General features: G+C 44.1%; 1 protein-coding gene across 2 annotated transcripts in view; it reads left to right on the plus strand.

Annotated features, from left to right (window-relative positions):
• The window catches only part of TRAF5 (TNF receptor associated factor 5), a 47,714-nt gene that overhangs the window by 17,216 nt on the left and 6,284 nt on the right, over positions 1–24,214 (plus strand). For both annotated transcript variants that reach the window (XM_045787841.2, XM_087857956.1), the window contains exons 2-10: positions 7,479–7,697; positions 8,798–8,855; positions 11,502–11,603; positions 13,866–14,030; positions 14,651–14,728; positions 15,059–15,133; positions 18,018–18,110; positions 22,129–22,269; positions 23,910–24,078. In XM_045787841.2, the coding sequence (XP_045643797.1) occupies positions 7,480–7,697; positions 8,798–8,855; positions 11,502–11,603; positions 13,866–14,030; positions 14,651–14,728; positions 15,059–15,133; positions 18,018–18,110; positions 22,129–22,269; positions 23,910–24,078 (1,099 nt within the window). In that variant the 5' untranslated portion in view covers position 7,479. The remainder of the gene's footprint in view (positions 1–7,478; positions 7,698–8,797; positions 8,856–11,501; positions 11,604–13,865; positions 14,031–14,650; positions 14,729–15,058; positions 15,134–18,017; positions 18,111–22,128; positions 22,270–23,909; positions 24,079–24,214) is intronic.

Raw genomic sequence — 24,214 nt, forward strand, 5'->3', positions numbered from 1 at the left:
AAAGCAGCCTCTCTTGACTGCAGCTGTCAGGACCTTCCCTTACAAAGGAGCCTTGGGGGAACACTGTAAGCCTCTCAAACCCTTCCCAGGCACCTCTGTACACCTACCAACAGCCCCTGGACCCTAGAAGTCATTAGTAGGAGGGATCTTGGACCTAGAAAGGGGTAGAATGTCACACAAGGCTGAATGGCAGTTACTTTGGGGGAAGCGGCACCAGTTAAATCCCAAGTAGGGAGTAAACAAGGGCTGCTCTGTAGCCACAGGCGTGAGTGGGAAGGGCAGACTTCAGTACTGGCTTCAAGGAATTTTTCCATTGCTGTCTCTCTGGGGTGTCTTCTGTCTCCAGATCTTACATTCCTGGCATAGATCTAAATCTATTATGTCAAATGCCGTCACTAAAATGACAACCGAATTATTTGTAAAGTCAAACAATTTTTTAATGCCTTGGGTAATTTTAAAAAGGTTATTGATAAAAAAAGAAATGTGGCCATTCCTAGAAATCATATCATTTATTCTGGAAGAGATGTTAGATGTCAGCTCGTCTGGCTCACCCCCACTCCCTTAAGACTGTCCCTAAGGGACCCCAACCTCGATATGTTCCCTACCCACACCCTTGCTTCTTTCCTTCTCTCCTTCATCCTCTCCCATTGGTGTCATCAATTACTCAGTCTTCCAAGCGAACCTGGGATTCATCCTCCACTGTCCTCTCCTTCAGCCCTTCCACTGAACCCATTTCTAAATTCCTGCATTTTTACCTCCGAAATGCCTCACAAACATGGCTTCTCTCTGCCTCTGCCTTAGATCAGGCCATTGTCATCCTCCTTTGGTCTGTTGTATTAGCCTCTTTCCTAAACTCCGTGCCTGGGCCTGTCCCGTATGTTTAGCATCCCTAAAATCATCGAAAACATGAGGTAAAATTTGGAATTCCTGGCTGTGGCATTCATTCAGGGCTCCTCATGTGATGCTCCTCCCCTCTCTCTCCACACGTATATCTCACGGAGACCTTTTCAGTGGTTTCTGACAGGTTTTTAGTTACACAGGTATCAGCTTACACAGGTGATGGCAAAGCTGGGAAGCTAAACATAAGACTCAGGATGAAGCAACTCAGAGATGAGTCCTGGCGGGAGGCTGCCCAACCCTCTAGAGCTTAGGAGCTGTGGACCACTCTTGGCCCACCTGGCAGGAGCTAGTCCACAGAGCCAGGGGCCATCTGTTGGCGACCAAAGCCATAGAGGAGACCCAGTCACTGTGGAGATGCTACCCAGCACCAAGGGATGGGAGAGAAATATTCTGGCTTCTCCCTTCCTGCCACCCTTCAGTCTCTTAACAGTGTCTCTTATTGGCTGAACCTAGCCAAAAGCCAGGAGCCCAGAAAACAAGAGTTTGTGGGGGTCAACCCTCACCCCACCTCGTGATGCAGGCCAGGGCAGGAGAGCAGGGAGTCTGAGAGCAAACAGGCAAATGACTGGCATGTTCCCTTCATTCCCCTTGATCTACATTTAATTATTAATTATTCCAGAACTTTTATGATATCCTATGGGAAATTCTTGTATCTCCTTCATTGGGAAAGGAGAAGGGGTACTTTCTTCATAACCAGCGAGACGTTCTCTTCTCTGTAAAATCCACACAGACACCTCAGAAAGTGTTAGCTACCCCTCACCTGGGCTCAGACAGGTTTTTTTTTTTTGTGGTACCTGCCTCCAGGGAATTATAATGCATCATTCTTGTGTCTAATTGCCTCTACTTGCCCTGGAGACCCTCCACGGCAGATGTAATATAACAGATCTCTGCACTCTTGGGACCCAATCCAGGACACATGCATGCTGAGTCCATGAGGGCTGGACAAATGAGGGAGCTGTGGGGGTGTCTTGTTCAAGGTTGCCTGGGTGGTGAGCAGCAGAGCAGGGATGGAGCCCAGGTCTCTGGCCCTGTGCCATTTTCACTCTGGAACTTCATCTGTAGTAACGAGTAACTCCCAAGAATCAGATCTTGAAAGCTCTGGAGGCATAATTTCTGGGCTTATGTCTTACAAAGTATAAAATGATTGGGGCGCCTGGGTGGCTCAGTCAGTTGAGCTTCTGACTCTTGGTTTTTGGCTCGGGTCGGGATCTCAGGGTGTGATCTCAGGTTTGTGGGAGTGCTCCATGCTCTGCAGGGAGTCTGCTTGAGATTCTCTCTCTCCTTCTGCCCCTTCCCCCCCAATCCCACACTCAAGCTCTCTCTCTCAAAATAAATAAATCTTTCAAAAAAAAAAAACTCCCCACAAAGTATAAAATGATTTATAAAAACATTCCCAAGTTTTCCAAACCTTCATTAATCTAAACAAGGTGTTTGGGATCCTATGGAAGGAGTACGGACAGACGGACAGACAAGGATCTACCTTTTTTTTTTTAAACACGAGACTGAATTCTGCTAGACATGTGCCTTTTTTATAGTAACTAAAGCCTAAGCTCTTGTTGCTTCAGATGTTAGAGTGTTCATTATGTGTTCCCCCAAAGTGAATCAGAAGAAATTTGTAAGTAAAGAACTTAAATCTTGACATCCACAGCTTTCCTTTGGAATTCTTAGAAAATTCTCAACGAAAAGAGGCAGCAATTTATGAAGCTAAAAAATGACGTTTATAAGAAACTCAATAAGAACCCTTGGGGAGCATATTGTAGGTCTCTTGTCTTTCCAGATTTGAGTCAGTAACTTTTCAGCAGGAGGACCGCACTGTGAGTGCCATCAGTGGCAGGAATAAGGCAGACATACGGGCTCTGATAATAATTTCAATGACTTTCTTTTCTTATTTGCAAGAACTGAACTCTTTTTACTCTTCCTGTTACATAAGCTATTATACCCAAAGGGGAAAGATTTTAATAAAATGGAACTCTTATTTATTTCCACTAAATAGCTGCCTAGGAATGACAGAGTACTAGCTGGAAATGTTCAATTAATTAAAGAAATATGTTTGTTAGACAAAGAAACGGCAACCTTTATGGTCGTATTATTGGGACTCTGTCATATCTGTGAATACATTGAATTGATTCCATTTTGGGGAAGGGTTCTTAGCTGAGACCTCTGTGATAAAAGACAGATTAGCAAGAGAAAAACAAACAAGTTTATTAACATCTATAATTCATGTATGCGTGGGAGATACCCAGGGGAAAATGAGTAGCTCTCTGAGGTGGCTTGGGATTCAGGCTTGAATACCATCCTAAGAGGGGGAGGGGAGAGGGAAGTAGGCCTCTTAGGGAAGAGGGAATGATTTTTAGGAGAGATAAATGAGCCCTTAGAAGATTAGGTGGGAGATGTGATAGTTTGTGACCAAGTTTGTCGGGGTGTCACCTTCTAGTTTCTTCTGGCCACTCTTTCCTGGTTGATGAGACTCCTGGAGAGGTGGTTTATAATTATTGAGTTCCATTTGGAGGATCTGTCTTTAGGCAGATAAGGTGTTGCTTAGGACAAATGTATAATGACATGTATCTACCGTTATAGTATCATACCGAGTATTTTCACTGTCCTAAAAATCCTCCATGCGCCACCCATTCATCTCTCCCTACCTCCATCCTAATTCCTGGCAACCACTGATCTTTTTACTGCCTCCATCATTTTGCCTTTTTCAGAATGTCCTATAGTTGAACCTGTACAGTATGTAGGCTCTTCAGATTGGCTTCTTTCACTAAGTAATATGCATTTAAGATTCCTCTACACCTTTTCATGGCTTGATAGCTCATTTTTTATTAGTGCTGAAGACTGTCCCGTTGTCAGGTTGTACAGTTTATCCATTCACCTGCTGTTGGACATCTCGATTGCTTCTAAGTTTTGGCTGTTATGAATAAAGCTCCTATAAACATCTGTGTGCAGGGTTTTATGTGGACATAGGTTTGCAACTCCCATGGGTAAATACCAAGGAGGGATTCCTGGATGGTAAGAAATGTTTAGTAAGAAACTGCCAGGCTGTCTTCCCAAGTGTTGCATTCCCACCCACAGTGAGTGAGGGTTCCTGTCCCTCCACATCCTCTGATATTTGGGACCATCAGTGTTGGGGATTTGGGCCATTCAAGTAGGTAAATAGTGGTATCTCGTTTTTATTTGTATCTTCCTGACAACATAGGATGGGGAGCAGCTTTTCATATGCTTATTTGCCCTCTGCCTATCTTCTCTGATGGGGTGTATTTTGGGCAACTGTCCTTTATCAGATGTGTCTTTTGAAAATATTTCCTCCCAGTCTGTCTCTTGACAGTGTCTTTTTGCAGAGCAGAATGTTTTAATTTTCATGAAGTCCAGTTTACGAATTCTTTCTTTCATGGTTCGTGCTGTGCCTTTGGTGCTGTCTCTAAAAAGTCGTTGCCATACCCCAGGTCATCTAGAGTTTCTCCCATGTGGTCTCCTGGGAGTTTAATGGCTTTGCATTTTACATTTAGGGCTATGATCCATTTCGAGTTAGGTTTTTAAGGGTGGAAAGTCTAGGTCTAGAGTCATCTTTTTTTTTTTTGCATGGATGTCCGGTTGTTCCAGCACCACTGGTGGAAAACCTGTCCTTGCTCCTTTGCTTCTTTGTCAAAGATCAGTCAACTATATTGATGCGGGTCTACTTTGGGGTTCTCTATTCTGTTCCAGTCATCTGTCTGTTCTTTCACCACTACTACACTATCTTGGTTATTATAGCTTCGTAGTAAGACTTGAAGTAGGATTGTGTCAATCCTCCAATTTTGTTCTACTCCTTCAATTTCGTGTTGGCTATTCTGGGTCTCTGGGTCCTCTTTTTTTTTAAGAGTGTAAAGGGATGGGGGTGTCCTGAGACCAAAAAGTTTGACAACTGCTGTTGTAGAGAAAGATGGATACACAGATGAATGTATTAAATTCTTTTGTTAGGAAAGAGGATCGAATGTAGCAGAAGGGAACATTTTACTGCCCTGTTTTAGGAGCTGAGCAAGCCTGTTCCATTAGGACATATCTCTGAGAGTCCAAATTTAGATGCTGCGTGACAGAGACATGAGCCTGGTCTCAGAGAGAATCCTAGAGGGGCGTCGACATGAATCGTTGTCATCCCTTGGGACCAGAGAACCCAGGGCCGATGAAGGAGGTTTGGAGTTGGTGTTTCCGTTTCTCTGAGAGAAAGGTGAGTCTTGGACATTAGGATTGGCGTGTGAGTCAAGTGCGGTGCCTCTTCATCTTCACAGTTAAGACTCGTTCACTCTCAAGAGTAAACCAGGTTGGAAGGGGAGCAATCACATCTTGTACTATTCACCTACCCACCTTGATGTTCTTCAGGAAACATATGCAGAGAGGAAAAGGGGGGGCTTCAGTCTCAAACCCTGGGATTAAAAAAAAAAATCCCCTGTTCCGCGGGTCTCCTCCAGAGAGAAAGCTTTCTTTGCTGAAAGAGGCCAGTTGCTTTCTCTGCTCCAGTTTGCAGCCGCACCCCAGAGTCAGCCCTCTCCAGCACTGGGGGAGGTCGGCAGCTGACACGAGCGGGGCTGGGGGCTGGATGGCGCCCATCTCCCGCCTGCACTGTCAGGCCACGCAGCTGCTCTCAGGCCCAGCTGACCTCATCAGCTGCAGGAGATTCTTGAGGGATCCCAAGCACAAGCCAAAGCAAGCAAGCCTGAAGGCCAAGGCTTCCTGTTCCCTAACCACGTGGAAGGGTGTCACTGCCAGGGACCACACTCGATTGCCTCCCATCCTTTAGCCACTTGCCAGACACCCTGAAAACACCACTCTTGGCTGTGTGCCCAAAGCAACAGCATTCCTACTGGGGAGGCAGGGCTGTTGTTAACCTGGGGAAACTTCAGAGGGTCTGGGGAGGTCCAGAGATCAGGTGTCTGTGCTGTTTTATGCGGAGAAGGTCTAGACTTTTCATCAGATTTCAAAGATGGGGAAAGTCCTTCCTTATAAGAAAGTAAAGAATCACTGTGTTAACAGGCAACACTAGTTAGAGCCGTCCTGTTGCAGATTTGTCAGAGTCCATTCAATCAGATTAATTCAACAAATAGTTGATTTGTTCTCCATGCTTGGCTCGGAGCTGAGGGCTAGAGAAGCAACAATGAGTAAGACCAGATGGGATTTGTGTGTCACTGAAGCACACAGTTATAGATCAAATACACAAACGCATGTCTAATTTAAAATCAGAGTTCAGAATCTGGTTCTATGATAGATATAACAGTGGATGTTTAGTTTTTGTTTTTGTGTACTTGTTTATTTTTGAACGGGTACTATATTCATGTTCAAAAATTCAAACGGATTATAGAGTGAAACACCACTCCATCCCCCCAACCCCCACCCCTGCCACCCACCTACCATTATCCCTCAGCCACTCCCTGGAGGCCATGCATGCTTCATAGGCATGAGTGGGTGTTCTGCTGTTCAATGGGGTGGAGGAAGGGGAGTGGGGAAGAGAAAGCTTACCTGAGGATATGACATTTGAAATCTGAATCATGAATGTGAAGTGAAGAAGACTGGAAGAGGCTAGGGGAAGCATTCTAGGTAGAGGCAATAGCTTATGCAAAGGCCCTGTGGCAGGAGACAGCTTGATGTATTAGAAGAATGAAAAGAAAGCCTGTATGGCTCTAGTGCAGAAAGCGAGGGGAGGAGAGCTCTGGGGTGCTGCTGGGTGGAGAGGATACAGTCTCATCGCTCTCTTAGCATTGTGGACTTTCCCCTAAGAGCTTGGGAAGCCACTGAACAATGAGAGGAGGTAACCTTCAATCACACTTGCATTTTGGAAATGTTGCCCTGGCTATACTATGGAGAATGGATTGGAGGGGAAAGCAGTTAACGTGCTTATTTAGTTCAGGTGAGAAATGTTGGGGTTTGGTGGTGGTGATGTATCTATATATATTGCAAGAATTGTATTGGTATACAAGGTGCTTCCAAAAAATGTTAACAAAACGTTTGTTTCCATTCTCTCAACTCAGTGGAAGAAAATTGCATACAAGAGTCTGCTTAGAATGTAGTTAACACCTGGCTGTATTTGGTCCAAGTGTGTGGCCACACTGACAGGATAATTTAGCATCCTGTAAGAGGCTGATGGGCAAAAGTCCGAAGTCTCATAAAATCTTGCTAGAAGTGTTCTGGTCCAGGGGCGCCTGGGTGGCACAGCAGTTAAGCGTCTGCCTTCCGCTCCGGGCGTGATCCCGGCGTTATGGGATCGAGCCCCACATCAGGCTCCTCCGCTGGGACCCTGCTTCTTCCTCTCCCACTCCCCCTGCTTGTGTTCCCTCTCTCGCTGGCTGTCTCTATCTCTGTCGAATAAATAAACAAAATCTTTAAAAAAAAAAAAAAGAAGTGTTCTGGTCCAGCCTCCTGCCTGAGCACCCCAAAGACATCTCCCCTGTGCAGGAGCCCTCCAGTGGCCGGAGGTTGTTACTGTTTGTTACCAAGTCCTCATGAAATGACCAGGGGGGTGATGTGCACTAATTAGGAAACAGTGGTTTTGGTCTCTGCACACTCAATTTTCCTTCTCTTCTCTGACTCCCCTCCCCCCGCCCCCGCAGAATGGCTTATTCTGAGGAGCAAGGAGGTGTCCCGTGTGGTTTCATCCGCCAGAATTCCGGCAACTCCATCTCCTTGGACTTTGAGCCCGACACAGAGTACCAGTTTGTGGAGCCATTAGAAGAGCGCTACAAGTGTGCCTTCTGCCACTCCGTGCTGCACAACCCCCACCAGACGGGCTGCGGGCACCGCTTCTGCCAGCACTGCATCCTGTCCCTGAGGTGAGCGCGCAGGGCCCGCAGCTCTGCTCACAAGCAGACAGGGGTGTTCCTGGGACCCAAGTGTCCAGAGCGGCCACTCAGCTTGGTAGCTTTGGAATTGCTGTGGTTGGCCGCAGAACCACGGACACGAGGAGGGGCTCTCTGGAAGCCCTTCTCTGAGAGCCTGAGGAATCATGTTCTTTTTTTTTTTTTTTTTTTTTGCCACTCACTGATAGTCACCTCCCCACCCACTTTTTTTTTTTAAATCAAGTGTAATGAACATACAGTGTTCTGTTAGTTTCAGGTGTGCAATGTAATGATTCAAGAATTCTATACATGACTTGGGGCTCACGACATCACCTTTTCTTAAAATGCAGACCACGCCTGCTTTGCACGGGAGCGCCAACCTTGATGCCCCGTCTGTGTTGGGAAGGACCCGACTTTCACAGGATCTTCGTGATAGTTGCTCTGACTTTTCCCTGCCTTAAGACAGAGGTGGTGTCACATCCTCACCTCAGTGGGCGCACTGTAAAACCTGGGTCCTGCACTTTAGAAGGGGAGACCAGGAGAGATGTGGAAGCAGGCTTTGGGGGCTTATTTAGGGCAGTTAGCAAGCTGTCTCCTACCAAGCTTGAAAATGAGGTTATTACAGCACATTCTCATTCATTCATGGGTTTGTCCATTCAGTACCTGTGTGTTCCAGGCATCTTATTAAACTAAGCTCTAGGGCACGGAGAGGAAGAGCTGGAGGTCCAGTGTGGAACAGGACCCAGTCTCTGCCCTCTAGAATGCTCCAGTCTAGTGAAGGAGACAGATTGTGGTACAGGGTGATAAGCCCTGGCAGAGGACATCGAACTCTGTCTGGGGAACTTACTATTTGACCTGCATCCTGCGGAATGAACAGGAGTTTTTCAGCAGACTGGGGAGGTGCTGAAGCTGCAATGGGGGCACGGGGGAGAGATACAACCCTTCTTGGGGAGAGAGCGCAGGAGGGAAGACAGGGCCTGGCCTGTTCAGGGGGAGCTCGAAGGGATCAAGCATGGCGGGAGTGCTGGGGATGCTCTCGGAAGAGCTGTTGAGGTCAACTCTTAATTCTGCTCTATTTTTATTTTTCTCTCCAGAGAATTAAATGCAGTTCCACTCTGTCCTGTAGATAAGGAGGTTATCAGATCTCAGGAGGTAAGAAAATCCCCACTTTGGTTTAGTAGTTTGCTGGGTGATGGAGAAGCCAGTGTTCTGGGCTGAATTGGACAGAGGGGTTGGAGCAGTAGAGCGGGACAGGGGGCCCTTTCTTAGAGTCCACATTCTTCTGCTGTGGGGTCAGGTCAAACCCCACTCCTATCGTTGTTTCAGAGGCTTGTTTGGGGCTTTATTGACGCCCCTCCCCCCCCCCGCCCAGTTTCTCCTCTGCTCTCTCCTTACCCCCTTCCTACACCAGCTCCGGGTGTACTGAGTTGCTTGGAGAAATGAAACATCCTGGTTCTTGGAATTCACTTTCTCTTCGCGTCAATTTCTAAAACTTCCTTCTATTATGATTATGTCTAACAATAGCTTTATTGAGATATAATTCATCTGCCACTAAATTTGCCTTCAAAGTGTATGTGTTTCTTGGGTATACACTCAGGAGTGGGATTCCTGGGTCATGTGGTAATTCTGTTTAGGGTCATAATGGTCACTGTACGTGTAACATTCTGAGGAACTGTCAGACTATTTTCCAAAGGAGCTGCACCATTTTACATTCTATCCAGCAGGGTGTGAGAGTTCTAATGTCTCTAGATCCTTGCCAAAAGTTGTTACTGTCTGTCTTCATTATTATTATTATTTTTTAAAGATTTTATTTATTTATTTGAGAGAGAGTAAGCGAGATAGAGAGAGAGAGAGCATAGCAGGGGCAGAGGGAGAGAGGGAGAGAGAGAAGCAGACTCCCCACTGAGCAGGGAGCCCCGATGCAGGGCTCAATCCCAGGACCCTGGGATCATGACCCGAGCCAAAGGCAGACTTTTAACCGACTGAGCCACACAGGCACCCCTACTGTCCTGATTATTGTCTTTCCAGAGGGTACCTGTTTTGATTTGCATTTCTCTGATGACTAATGATATGGAGCATCTCTTCATATATTTGTCCATTTGTATATCTTTGGGTAGAAATGCCTATTTAATTTCTTTGCCCATTTTTAAGTGGATTAATTGTCTTTTATTGATGAGTTCTGAGAGCTCTTTAATATATTCTAGATACAAGGCTCTTATCAGATATATGATTTGCAAATATTTCTCTCCCATTCTGTGGGTTGTCTCTTCACTCTCTTGGTGGTGTCCTTTGAAGCATGAAAGCTTTTCATTTTGATGAGGTCTTACTTGTCTTCTGTTTGTTTTGGTTGCTTGTTCCTTTAGTGTTGCATCTAAGAAACTTACCTAATCTGAAGATTTTCTCCCTTAAAACTTCCTTTTGGTGGGGGAGAGGGGCGGAGGGAGAGAGAGAATCTTAGGCAGGCTCCACACTCAGTGCAGAGCCTGACCTGGAGCTCGATCTCACAACCCTGAGATTATGACCTGAGCTGAAATTGAGAATTGGATGCTTAACCAACAGAGCCACCCAGGCACCCCACCCTTAAAACTTCCTTTTAAGCTCAGTTTTCTTCCTTTACAATTCTGTTACAGGGCGTCTAAGCGTCACCCCCTCCAGGAATCTCCCTGAGCACCTAGTCTGATGTATAAGCTCCTACTCTATGCTCTTTTTTTTTTTCCCAAGACTTTTTATTTATTTATTTGTCAGAGAGAGAGAGAGAGAGAGAGCATGAGTGGGGGGGCGGGGAGAGGGAGAAGCAGGCTCCCTGATGAGCAGGGCCATGGGACTCCATGCCAGGACCCTGGGATCATGACCTGAGCTGAAGGCAGACGCATAACCAACGAAGCCACCCAGGCACCCCTCCTTCTCTACGCTCTTACGTTGTGTTTTGCAAATGCCTAGCAGAGGACAGTGCTGTGTTTGTCTGGGCCTCACCCACTCGATCAGGGGTTGGCATACTACAACATGAGATTTGTTGGGACAAATCCAGCCTGCCACCTGTTTTTGTATGGCCTGTGAGCTAAGAATGGTTTTCCCGTATATCATTGAAAAAAAATCCAAAGAAGGGTACACGGGAGTTCTGTACTATATTTGCAACTTCTCTTGAGTCTTTGAGCGATTTCAAAACAAAAACTTATTTTAAAAATCAGAAGAAGAATAATGTTTTGTAACACATGAAAATTACACAAAATTTACATTTCAGTGTCCATTAATAATGCCTTATTGGAACACAGCCGTATATGTCAATTTAACTATTGTGTACAGCAGAGCTGAATAGTTGCAAAAGAAAAGGTTGCATCGTGGCCTGCAAAGCTGAAAATACTATCTGACCCTTTATGGAGAAAGTTTGCCAACCCCTGGTGTGCACTGAAATAGCAAGTCAGCACAGCCTCAGTGACATGACCTGATGACTAATACAAACTTTTACACTATGACAGGAAGCTGAAAGCATCACCCTCCTCCACAGCCCACCTTCTGACCTTTGAGCGTACGAGGTCAAGTCACTGTGAGATTCTCCTGCAGCCTACTGCATTGAGCATTGAATTTCCTGACTTGAATGTTTAGGGTAGCCTGTCGGAAAAATGTATCTGAGAAAGCCTCTTCTTTTATGGTGCTGAATCTGATATTTCCATTCCAACCATTGTCTGGAAGTTTCCACCTGACTTTTGAGATGTATTTGAAGACCAAACTAATAATAGTTTCACTCACATTGCTCTGAAGCTTTGAAGTGTATGAGACCTATTATGTCTTTTCTCTTAGGTGTTCAAAGACAACTGCTGCAAAAGGGAAGTCCTCAATTTATATGTGTATTGCAAAAATGCTCCTGGATGTAATGCCAAGATTATTCTGGGACGATTCCAGGTCGGTATTACTCATGACCAATATTTGCCTTTGTCATTTTTTCCAGTGACATGTACTGAACACCTTTATGTGACAGTTCCTGGGCTAAGCGTGGTATGGGGTTCATTGGGTTGCTCTCAGAGAATTCCTGTCTAGCAATATAGTTGGCTACCATACAGCACCCCAAAGGCTAAGGTGCGAGCGAAGAGGTCCATTTCGTTTGGAACACATGGAGGGCGTACTATCTGTGCTAGACCTAAATTGTGGGTTAGGGGTCATTGATCCAAAAGAGAAGATGTGGGACAAGTGGGGCAAAAGGACATGTCATTTGTGGGGAACTGTGAAGGATTTGGGGTAGCCACGGTGGGAGCCATGGCAGTCTGCAGGAAGACGTGATTGCAAGGATCCCTGCCCGAAAGTATTGGCAGGTGGTGGGTGGGTGGTTCCAGAAGCTGTGGGCTGTGGCCTGTTAGTTTATGATCTGAAGCATAGAATGCAGACCAGATCAGAGCTAGGATGTGGTTTAAAGGTGAAGCACTGGTATGAGCTGCAAACTCATGAGGTGTAGGGGGAGCGAAGGGGAGTTACTTTCACATGAAACTGCCCTACCTGGTTCTTCCATCCAGCTGGGGAAGCAGGAAGCTTGGTAAATGCCAAACTGGAAATAGGGCAGTGGGGCTCTGCCATGGCAGGCCCATATCGGGTTGATCACACTGTGCAGGAATAAGAAGCAGGCGTCTCTAGCTTCCAGAGAATGGCTTGGAGGCTGCTGAAATTTTCCTCTCCCACCCACACATTTTGGAACACATTTCAGGTGATTCAGCCTTTTCTCCCCCTTGCCTCCAAACCCCCCAGGCACTGAGCTTCTAAACGTGTAAACGCTTTCCCTGTTAACCCCAGGACTTTTCTGGAGGTTCACCAAACCTTCTAGAACTTTCTTATGTTTTTATAGCCAGGCCCTAGAGCAGAGCCTCTTTTCCAACTTTGTTGTCACGAAGCCTGAGCAGGAAATGAGGCTCAAATGGACCAGCCATCAGCTTTTGTGACCAGATCATCAGCTTCCAGAGAACAGTGGCTGGTTTCTTTTCACCTGTTTCTTCCGTGTTTCCCCTCGTTCCTGCCCCCCACCCGCACCCTGGCTTGCATGGTGAGGTGTAGGTTCCCCCTGGTAGCGGAATCGTGTTGAGTGTTGACTGTTTTGGTGAGAGTGGAGGGGTGGCATTAGCGAATTCTGGAGAAGATATGGATTTCAGTGGTCACTCTTTGTTTCTTATAAATAGAGGCAAAGGAGAGTAGCTATAATATTTATTTATCTCCTGCAGAAAAACTGGTTGCTTTTTCTTTCCTGTAGGAAAGGGCTCAGCAAACTGTTCTGTCAAGAGCCAATTAGTAAAATGTTTAGGCTTTGCGGGCCATACAGTCTCTGTATCCACCGCTCAACTCAGCCCTTCCCTTTCAGAGGGAAACCAGCACCCCGACCCCCCACGGTATGTAAACAAGTAGATGGGTGGCTGTTCTCCAGAAAAAACTTATTTACGAAAACAAGTAACAGGCCAGCTGTGTTTTAGGGGATCGCGCAGGGGATGGACTCACTAGGGTTTTGATGACTTGTTAGCATCGCAATAACTTGCAGTGATCAGAGGTTTTATTAATGTATGCCTCCTGCTTTTAAAAGTCTATACCTGGAAGATACTGGAACGAGCACTGTCCATGTCATCATTGTCACATATTCTGGTGAAGCCCATTTTTTGACCACAGCCTGACCATTCCCAGCTTCTCTTGGGCCTGGGATCCTGTATTTCTTCCGTCTGCTTTTCTTGACCACTCTGGAACAGCTCCCACTCCCTCCCCCCTCTTCTTCTCTTCAATCCTTTCCCTTCCTTCCTGCACTTAGGACATACCCTGCTTTTCTTCTCTCTTTCCCCTCCGTCCTAGCTTTTGCCATCTGCTGTGCAGAGATTAGTACTTGGTGCCAGGGGTGCAAAAAGAAATTAAAAATGTCTTTGAAGAACAGATAAATCATTCGCAAGCCTAAGGAAAATGTTCAGGAACTAACCTGAGAATCTGAGCTAATAGATAATCTGAAACAGACTCAACGTGCTTCCTTCTCCAGCCATCGCCCCTGTCCTCCTAACTCCTATCAAACAAGGCTGCCTGGCGCGGCCTCGGTCTGCCCTGCTGACCCTGCCCCCCGTGTCCTCTCTCCCTCTCCAGGCTTCCAGCTGGCTCCCCCTCCCACTGCCCTGGTTAGTGGGGCCCACTGGCCTGTTTTTTCTGTTGCAGGACCACCTCCAACAGTGCCTGTTTCAAGCTGTGCAGTGTTCTAATGAGAACTGTCAGGAGCTAGTCCTTCGGAAAGATCTGAAAGAACATTTGAGTGCACATTGCCATTTTCGAGAGGAAAAATGCCTTTATTGCAAAAAAGATGTGGTAGTAATCAATCTACAGGTAAAAAAACCCAAACAAACAAACAACGAATAGTCTTTATGGGACTAAATTCTACGTGAGCCGTCACACTGAATCAGGACATTCCTGAATTTATTTTTGTACAGAAATAGGTCCAAAGAATTATCTGAAAGTTCTGTAAAAAGCTAACAACCTTCTTGTTGGTAGGACTCTACTTATTTATCATTGGCAGAAGCATTGTTTGAGCACCTACTGAGTGTGAGTGTGCAAGGAGCGATGCTGGGTACTGGGTCACAAGGAGGTGACGATACTGTGCCCTCAGGGTGCTATGATCTAATTGGAGTGGCAGGTCATAAGGAGAGAAAGAGAGCATGGGGTACCTTTTACATGTACCGGAGGAGCCATACTGCTGTCTCCCAGAATCTGCCCTCTGTGAGTCCTGTGCCCTCTGACCTTCTTTTGGAATAGTTGGAAAATTGAATTGAATTCATGGGAAGGAAGTGGCCATCTTTAGTCCTTTTTGGAACTAGGCTGTACCTTCCTGTAGAGGGTAAGCCACACAACACAGACCCCCAGAGACATGCATCAGCACTCTGAGGCCATAGAAAGGAACCCTGGGAAGCAAAGATTGGCTCTGTTTCATCACCCTTTCTCTGTTTCAGAATCATGAGGAAAACTTGTGTCCCGAGTACCCAGTATCTTGTCCTAACAAGTGTTTGCAGATTATTCCAAGAACTGAGGTAACTGTAAATGATTCTCTGAGTAGATTTTATGTAAGATAAAGGTTTAGTAACCAATGTGGTGTGTGTTTGATCACATCCCACCAGCTGAGGCCCAGGGTTTAAAGAACACCCACGATAACCACGTCTCTGTGTCCCCTTCCCTTTTCCCTGAGAGTTTTTCTCCGTTTTTACCGTAGCTCTCTCTCCACCAGGCCTCAGCATGGCTTTTCCCATTCTGTTCCCTCCCTCCTTCCCAAGCCACCCTGGGGTTCCCTGCGTGCTACACTTCTCTCAGGGAGCTGGAGACTGGTGATGAATTTCGGTAGCATGAGGCCGTCTGTTTCATAGGTGGATGAACACCTTGCTGTGTGTCCTGAAGGTGAACAAGACTGTCCTTTTAAGCACTATGGCTGTGCTGTAAAGGTATGGGATGCCTTTTTGTTTCTGCCTCTACATTCCACTGTGTAATTTATATAGCAGGTTTATTTTACTCTTTGATCCCATTCAGGATGCAGAAGGACATTCACTTTGGAAGAACTTTAAGGCTGGCAATGTTATTAGTCAGGGTTCTCCAGAGAAGCAGAATCAATAGGAGATACATATCTACATGTAGATACATAGATAGAAATTTATTTTAAGAAATTAGTTTATGTGATTGAGAGGGCTGGCGAATTGGATTATTTGCAGGGTAGACCAGCAGGCTGGAGTTTCTGTGTGATAGTCTTGAGGAGAAGTGCTTCTTCTTCAGGAAACCTTATTTTTTGCTCACTAGGCCTTCAGCTGGTCGAATGAAGCCCTACCAAACGATGTGGGGTAATCTGCTTTACTTAAAGTCAACTGATCGTAAACGTTTATCATATCTACAAAATACCTTCATGGCAACATCTAGATTAGTGTTGACCAAACAACTGGGCACCGTAGCCCAGCTAAGCTGAGACATAAAATTAACCATCATGGTAATTTCTCTAATTTGGACTCCACTGCCTCTACCAGATTCTGAGACTTTCTGGAGTGATTCCTCTGATGATTATAAATCTTGGTTTTCTGGTACCCCTGGTCTATCACGAAGTATTTTGAAACAGAATTGATTTGAAATCATATTTTAAAGTGTATTTTATTACCTATTAAAAACCTTAAAAATATTAGTCAATAAATTGTATAAAATAAATTAAAAAGAGAAGAAAAGAAAGTTTGAGTCCTACCTCAGTTTAATACATTTCAATGAATCAAAGTTTTACGCATTAAGATATATCATGCGCTGTATTATTTCACACTTTCTGTACATCTAAAATTACTCCAAATAAAAAGTTTATTTTAAAAAGATCATAAAAATACTAGAAGAAAAGTTGAGTGAATTTTTTTTTATTCTTGAAATAAAGGTCTTAGATGACTAACACAAAACCAGAAGCTATAACTTTGATGTTTAACCACAATTATTTGAAACTTTTATATGATTTTTTAAAATACCATAAATAAAGTCACATGGCAAACCACAAACTGGAAGTAAATATCTCCAGTATATGACAAGGCAAAAAGGGTATTTTCCTTAATATATAAAAACTGTTACATGTAAATAGTTTATCCAACTTAATAGAAAAAGAGGCAATGGAATATATGAGTAGTTCCAGAAAAAAATTCAATTGACTAATAGATGTAAAAAAAAAAAAAAGACATTCCATCTCACTTCTAAATAAATGTAAATTATAACAAGAAATAAAACTTTCACCATCAAACTGGCGAAGATTAATACAGTTTATAATACCCAAATTTTTTGAGGGCAGTTTGGTTATATTTATGAAAAGTGAGGGGTGTTTGGCTGGCTCAGTCAATGGAGCATATGACTCTTGATCTCAGGGTTGTAAGTTCAAGCCCCATCCATGCTGGGCATACAGGTTACTTAAAAAAATAAATAAATAAAATAAAAATGTCTTCATTAAAAAAAAAAAGTGAATCCACGCATTGACCTTATAACTCTATTGCTAGGAGTTTCTCACTCTTTTATAAGTATGCAATGATTACGCACATATACAAACACACTCACACAAAGATGTTTATATAGCAAAATGAAACAAAAAGCTAAAAACCTGAAAGCCCATCACTAAAGTGCTGACTATATAATTGTATATATTTATATTTGGGAATACCATGCATCTGATAAAAAGAATAAGGTACATATTTTTAAAAATTGAATATGGTTATGATCTCATTGAGTTAAAAATGTGTATATATCTTTGCTGAGTCTGGTGAGTGAGAGATTGGGGAATTGGGGGTGGAGATGGAGGGAAGGGGACTTTTGCTTTTCATTCTGTTTCTTGCTGTTTTGTTTGACATAAGCATACATTTCTCTTATTTTAAAAACCTATCTGAAAAAAAATGTATATTGTGAGAAGCATTTTAAAAAAAATCAGTGAAGAGTCCATACATTTTCACATACCAAGCCAGTGATTATCTTGGCTGTAAAACAGATAGGGTTTACCATTTTAGTGCATGAAATACAGAATTGCTTTCCAGCTCTGAGAGAAATCTTCACAGTCGGGCCGTCCACTAGAACTCTCCTCAGTACCAAAGCGGAGGATGAGATTTGTTCTCTGGAAGAGGAACCAATCCAAAACTGAAGGGAAATTGATGATAAATGTATGCTTAGGTCCACAGATCACCCAGAACACCTAACATTTGCTTTTACTGGTAATATAGGCAGTTTGCGATTCAGTATTTTAATGATTAGGGAAGAAGTGACCCTTTATTCTTGCAAACATATTATTTGATTTTGAGGGCAACAAATTTGCGTGGGATGGAATTACCATCAGGTTGTGTACCTTTGGCCTTTGATAGAAGGCAGCATGGAATTGGGTGCTTGGTAGGAGAGAGAACTCAACTAGGCTTGACCCTGATCTGAAGCTAACCCACCAAGGAGATAGGTTTTATGTGGGACTAGTTGAGAAACGATAACTACACTTAACCCCACAGTCCTAGATTCCCAGCGCACAGAAGGAAATCCGCTTTGAGAATTTTGACAGTTTCTGTTTCTGCAGACTTAAAATGGTCGCATACTGTATGGTGACTAACATAATAAAAAAACATTTAAAAAAAAGAAATTCAGAATGAAAAAAATAAAATAAAATGGTGGCATGGGCACCTTAAAATCCTGGAACTGGAAAAGGGACCAGGAGGGGCTCTTTTTCCCTACAACCCACCTTTAGACCAGTAAGCAAAGTTGTTACAGCTCTGCGTTAGCGGAATATCCCACCACCACCTTCATTTTTTAAGCCTTTCAACAACCTGACTTCCTTTCCTCTTCCTTTTGAAGGATAAACGGGGGAACCTGCAGGAGCATGAGCATTCTGCCTTACGGGACCACATGCTTCTGGTTTTAGAAAAGAACTTTCAGTTAGAAGAACAGGTAAATATTCAAGGGTTCACGTGTAAAGGGAGGCAGCACCCTTGCTGGGATTGGTAACTGTTGGTATTTTTACATTCTCCTCTGTTTCAGTACAAGTCGACTGGAGGTAGGTGTTTTTCTACTAAGCGGCCGGACAGACTCATAGGATTATAGAATATTAGAACTGGAAGGTGCCTTTGAGATCTTTGGGTCCAACCCTCTCATTCATCCGATGAAGTGACTAAGCTCAAAGAAATTCTGGTGTGTTTGTAAGTTGTAAGTGGCAGAATGGAACCTCAAATCCATGTCCCCTGATTCTCAGTCCAGTGCTCGGCACGAAATACCATACTGCCTCTCTGCAGCCTAACCACACGCCTTCTGGTTAATATTTGGCACCTGGTAGGTGACAAGTAGGCGTTTGATGTTTTTGAATTAGACCAGTGTTACTCTGAAACGACAGTTGATTATCTGTTCTAGGCATTATGGGTTTTATATATTTTGCAGTAAGTCTTAGAAGTCGGAGAAGCTTTGCTGCCTGATACATGCCTACATACCTCTTTATTTCACTGAGTTGGGATTATCAAGTGAAATTGTGTGTGCAAATGCCTGCCACAATCCCCAGAATATTCGTCATGGACCTCAATAAGTGCTGATTCTGTTGAGTAGTTATTATAAAAGTTAATTATTCTGTTAGAACATCTCAGAGGATCAGACTTCTCAAACCCATTGTATGATGTCTGGTTCCATATTAAAGGAGGTATATGAGTTTCAAGGTGAGATCCTGGAGAAAATTGGAAAGACCAGTTAAACTGTAACTTTGGTAGAGGGCACGCTGCCTGGTAACCATTCCCAAGCTCTTTCTGTACCACTCGCCTCATCCACCCAGCCATTCATTCGTTCAGCAAACACCTGCCATATGTCAGGTGGGAGGTTAGTTGCTAGGGGCTCTGAGTGGAGGAGGACACGGCTTCTGCCCTTGAAGAACGTATGAAAATGCAAAGAGAGACGTTGCTGTGCCCTGGGACATGCTGGGGCTCAGTCTGGGGTACAGAGGCTGCAGCAGCTTCCTCGGCGGGGGTTGGGGAAGGCTCTTCAAGGTAGCACATGTGAGCTTCGCTTTGAAGGAAGAGATTTGTCAGCCTGAATGTTGTAGCAAGAGGACGTTTCAGAAGAGGAGAGCTCCTGCCAGGACAGGGAGGCATGAGGGAGGCTGACGGTTCAAGGAACAGGGGTTTTGGGGTGGTGAGGCTGCTGAGTGCGAGACAGGGGAGAGCTGATGAATGGTATGCTGGATCCACACTGCCACCGCCTTCCATGTAAGCTAAAAAGTTGTGGATACTGTACATTCAATTATTTTTTTTTATTCATTCGTATTCTGCCTTGTTTCAGAAAGGATTTAAAGGCCAAAGATAGAACTAATGTTTGTCAGTAATAGGGAGCTAATAATGGAGGTTTTTGAAATAGGAAAATACAGGTTTCCCCCACTATGGGAAAGTAGAGCGATCCTATGAAACCTTTCATAAGCTGGAGGGGTGTAAAGCAAAGAAACAGTCACCATTTCATAAAAGCGAAAATCCTCTTCGACTTCTTTTGGTTAGTGGAAACAGGTACTAACATAGGTCTTTCATAAAAGCAAAGTGGCATTAGGTGAACTTCGGGATACTGGGGGCAGGTGGGGACCAGTACGTGGCCAGCTAATGTTTTGTTTGGCTTTAAAAAGTAAGACAACTGCAGGGCACCTGGGTGACTCAGTTGGTTCAGCGTCTGCCTTCGGCTCAGGTCATGATCCCAGGTCCTGGGATCGAGCCCCACATTGGGCTCCCAGCACGGTGGGGAGTCTGCTTCTCCCTCTTCCTCTGCCCCTCCCCTTCCCCCTGCTCGTGCTCTCTCTCTCTCTCTCTCAAATAAATAAATAAAATTTAAAATCTTAAAAAAAAAAAGACAGCTGGTGGAAGCATAGAAGACAGATAGACGGAGAGGAGAGCGTGAGAGACGGGGGGGACGAGGCAGAAGGATGTTGCGCTAACCTAGACGATGTAGCCGGAGAGCCTGGCCACGGATGGCTGAGGGCTCTGGAGCCGGAACGCCTGGTTTCGAGACCTGGCTCCACACTTGCCATGTATGGGTTTGGACAAGCTACTTCACCTCTCTTTTCCCCATTTCCTCATTCATAAATGGGGTTGTGGTGAGGCTTAAATGAGGGAATCGGTTTAAACTCTTAGCAGAGCGCCAGCATGACAAGCTGCTCAGTATTAGGGGAAGGCAAGATACTGGAGCCGGCGGTGCCGGCGGTACTGGAGAAGGCCAGCCGAGGCTGTGTCTGTGGGGATGGAGAGGGCACTGAGAGAGGTCGGGACTGCAAGCTGTAAGTCGAGAAGGCAGAGGACAGTTACTGCCTGAGATGGGCACTAAGGAACAGGAGCAGGAGCAGAGGAGAGCAGAGGAGAGGGTGGGGAGAGGAGACACCGAGGTTTGCTTTCGATCAGGGAGATAGGTCTGTCGTGTAGGTGGAAGTCAGCTCTCAGGGTCTAAATGGAAGATTCTGGGGCCGGAGAGCACATTTATAAAACATGTATCAAATGTCCCCTGGGTGCCAGGCTTTGGGGCTGGAGAAATGAGTGAAATGTAGCCTCAACAATGGAGTGGAGGAAAAAGACCAAAACAACCCCAGGAAGCAGTAAGAGTAATGAGGGCAAGTGAAATGCTAGAGCGAGGTCGGGGTCTTGGAACTTGAGAGAGGACCTACGTTGTTGGTACTGGTAAGGAGATATTTCTGAGAGAAAGTGCCCTTGAGTGGAGGCTGAAAAATTGTTGGTTTCTAGATGGAGAAGGAAGCATCTGAGAGAGCAGGACCCAAGGGACAATAGAAGAGTGTAGTCTTGCTGGGCACACGTGGGATGTGGATGGGCAGGAGGCTGAGAAGGTAGCCAGGGGCAGATCACACAGGGCCCTGTAGGGTCTGTAAAAGAAGGCCACTGAGGATGGTTAAGGAAGGGGGGAGGTGACAAGACCAGATTTCTCTCTTCATGTTACTCTGGTTACAGCATGGAGGATAAATTAGAGGAAAACAAGACTAAAGAAAGGGAGAGCATCATTCATTCATACAGTCACTCAACAAGTATTTATCACACATGCCAGACACCAGGCCAGTTCTGGGGTTACTGTGGATTGTGGGACCCGCGTCCCAGTTCCCATAGAGCTTCCCTTCTGGCGGGAGTGCGAGGCACGGTGTAGGACCAGTTGGGAAGCTGTGGGTCCAGCCCGAGTGAGAAATAATGAAGTCTAAAACAGGTGTTGAGATGAAATGAGATGAAATGAGAAGTGGATGTAAGAGTCGTGTTTGTTTTGTTGTGTGTCAGGAGTTAAAGTTGCTGAGTATGGATGATTGAACAGATGAGGGGATAAGAGAAGAGCGATCCAGGCTCACACGAAGGCTTTTGGTTACTTCCCTCAAATACATTACGGATTCGAAGAGCATAACGTGTTTTGCCTACCACTTGCTAAGCTAGCTGTGTTCTGGGCAGGTGACTTAAGCTTTCTGCCTCTGTTTCTTTGTCTGTGAAATGGGACTGATAATCACACCCAACTCATGGGGTTCTTTGAGGATTAAAAGAGCTAATGAATATGAGGGTATGACAGACATTCAGCAAATTTCAGCTGTTACTGCTGATACGGTGCAGATAGTATCTATGATGGTATGGTGATCAGTACTCTGCGGTTGTTACTCAGTGCATGCTGAATGAATGAAGAGAACCAGTTCAGTAAATTTAGTCAAGTGATATCACAATGGTTAGATGGACCCTCGTAACAGGTTAAGTATAGAAAAGGCTGACAAAAAATCTGTGGATCTGGTTTTTTTGAAGTATCTGCAAATATTATATAGGAACCTACTGGTAAATATTTTCCTAGAAATATATATATATGTATATATTTTTCTAGAAATGTTTTCTAACTTGCAATATTTTCCTAGGGCTATATTTACATTATTTTAACTTGTATACGTGCATTTAAATGATCTCATTCACCTTCCTGTTACTAGATTTCTGATTTATATAAGAGCCTAGAGCAGAAAGAAAGTAAAATCCAGCAGCTAGCAGAAACTGTAAAGAAATTCGAAAAGGAGTTCAAGCAGTTTGCACAGCTGTTTGGCAAAAATGGAAGCTTCCTCTCAAACATCCAGGTGAGAAATGGCCTCTCTACTCATAGCCAAGGTTTTCCTTATAACTTCTTCAGTGGAGAGAATTTCAAATGTAAAGAAAAGCTCCAAGAATAAGATAGTGCTTAAAAATACCTGTGTATTCACCCAGATTCACCCATTGTCAGTATTTTGTCCCATCTCTCTCTCCATCTCACTGTTGCTGTATGTGTGGGTGTGTGTTCTTTCCGAACCATTTGAGAGTAAGCTGTATATATTAGGCCCCTTTACCCCTACAAACTTCAGTATGTATTTCATAAGAATAAAAATCTTCTTTTACATAACCCCAACATTTAACAATGTCAGTAAATTTAATATTGATACAATACTTTTATACAGTATATGGCAATTGGGGTTGTAATTAATGTTGGGCCAGTATTAGTCCCTTGATGTCTGCTTCATTGAGAGTATCTATAGTTCTGCATTTTGCAGTCAACAAAGTGAAACTATTAATTCCCTTGGGAAGAAAATGCTTTAAACAACACTAAACTATAGCAAAAATTACTTTGCAAATCATGAATGTTAAATAACCATAAACACATTTCTAATGAATTATGTCTTTATTGTAGTTACAAAATTTATAGTGAAAAAGATTTTAAGACCTGTGGCACGGGTAGTATTTTTGAAATGTAGACTCTCCCAGAAAAATGCAGGCCGTATAATTTCCATACTTGGTCAGCATACTGTGTGTGTGTGTGTGTGTGTGTGTGTGTGTGTGTGTGTGTAGAAAAAAAGGACATAAAAAAAAAGGAAAGGAAGGAAGGAAGGAAGGAAGGAAGGAAGGAAGGAAGGAAGGAAGAGAAAGAAAGAAAGAAAGAAAGAAAGAAAGAAAGAAAGAAAGAAAGAAAGAAAGAAAGAAAGAAAGAAAGAAAGAAAAAGAAAGAGAAAGGAAGGAAGGAAGGAAGGAAGGAAGGAAGGAAGGAAGGAAGGAAGAAAGAAAGAAAGAAAGAAAGAAAGAAAGAAAGAAAGAAAGAAAGAAAGAAAGAAAGAAAGAAAGAAAGAAAGAAAGAAAAAAGGAAATCCATCATATGTTACTATCTCAGTTTTGACCTTTTTCTAACAGAAACCTGTCAGAGGTAAGGTACTGAAGGGTAAAGGTGAGGAGTAATATAGGCCTAGGTTTATTTAATCTCTTCCATCTAAGGCGAGCAATCAAAAGTTCAGGCCTTACCTCAGGGCACTTCTGTACCATCTTAGTGCTCAGGCCAGAGCGGTGGGCCAACTCCCAGCTCATTCTCGGTCTTCTACCAGAGCAGGAGTGGATCCGGAGAGTAGCCCCTGAGCAGGAAGTTGTAAGGGAAGAGGAGAGACAACAGGAGAACAGAAATATAAAGATAGGTTAGAGAACCAAATGGAGAGAAATTGAGGGAGGAGTAAAAGTCAGATGAAGAGAAGTTCAAAGACTTGGAACAGGAGCTGGGATTGGGAGGAGGAGGAAGATATTATTAGATGGGTCATCTCTCTGTGATCCTTACCGAATTTTCTCTTCTGGACTGTCCCTTTTCCATCTCATTAATTGTTTAATTAAATGTGAAATGTTTGAGTCGAAAAAATTCAATCTCAGTGAATTACTAAGAGAGTAACAATATATTTTTTTGATGTCATGATCCATGTTGTACTGAAAGGTTCTCGCCAGTCACATTGACAAATCTGCTTGGCTAGAAACTCAAGTGCGCCAGTTGTTACAAACGGCTAACCAGCAGCAAAATAAATTTGATCTGAGGCCTTTGGTGGAAGCGATTGATACAGTGAAACAGAAAATTACCCTGTTAGAAACCAATGATCAAAGACTGGGTATGTCTCATATTTTACTTCTCTTTTGATGATTCTCTTGTCTCTTTTGATGATTCTGTTGTCTGGCCAAATGGAGAGTAGCAGCTGTCCAGGATAAACAATGGTCGAATCTGGTATTTGTGAAACAGAACAGCGT

This window comes from Ursus americanus, chromosome 2 (assembly GCF_024610735.1).
Source record: "Ursus americanus isolate L20-20 chromosome 2, mUrsAme1.1.p, whole genome shotgun sequence".
NCBI classification, from domain to species: Eukaryota; Metazoa; Chordata; class Mammalia; order Carnivora; family Ursidae; genus Ursus; species Ursus americanus.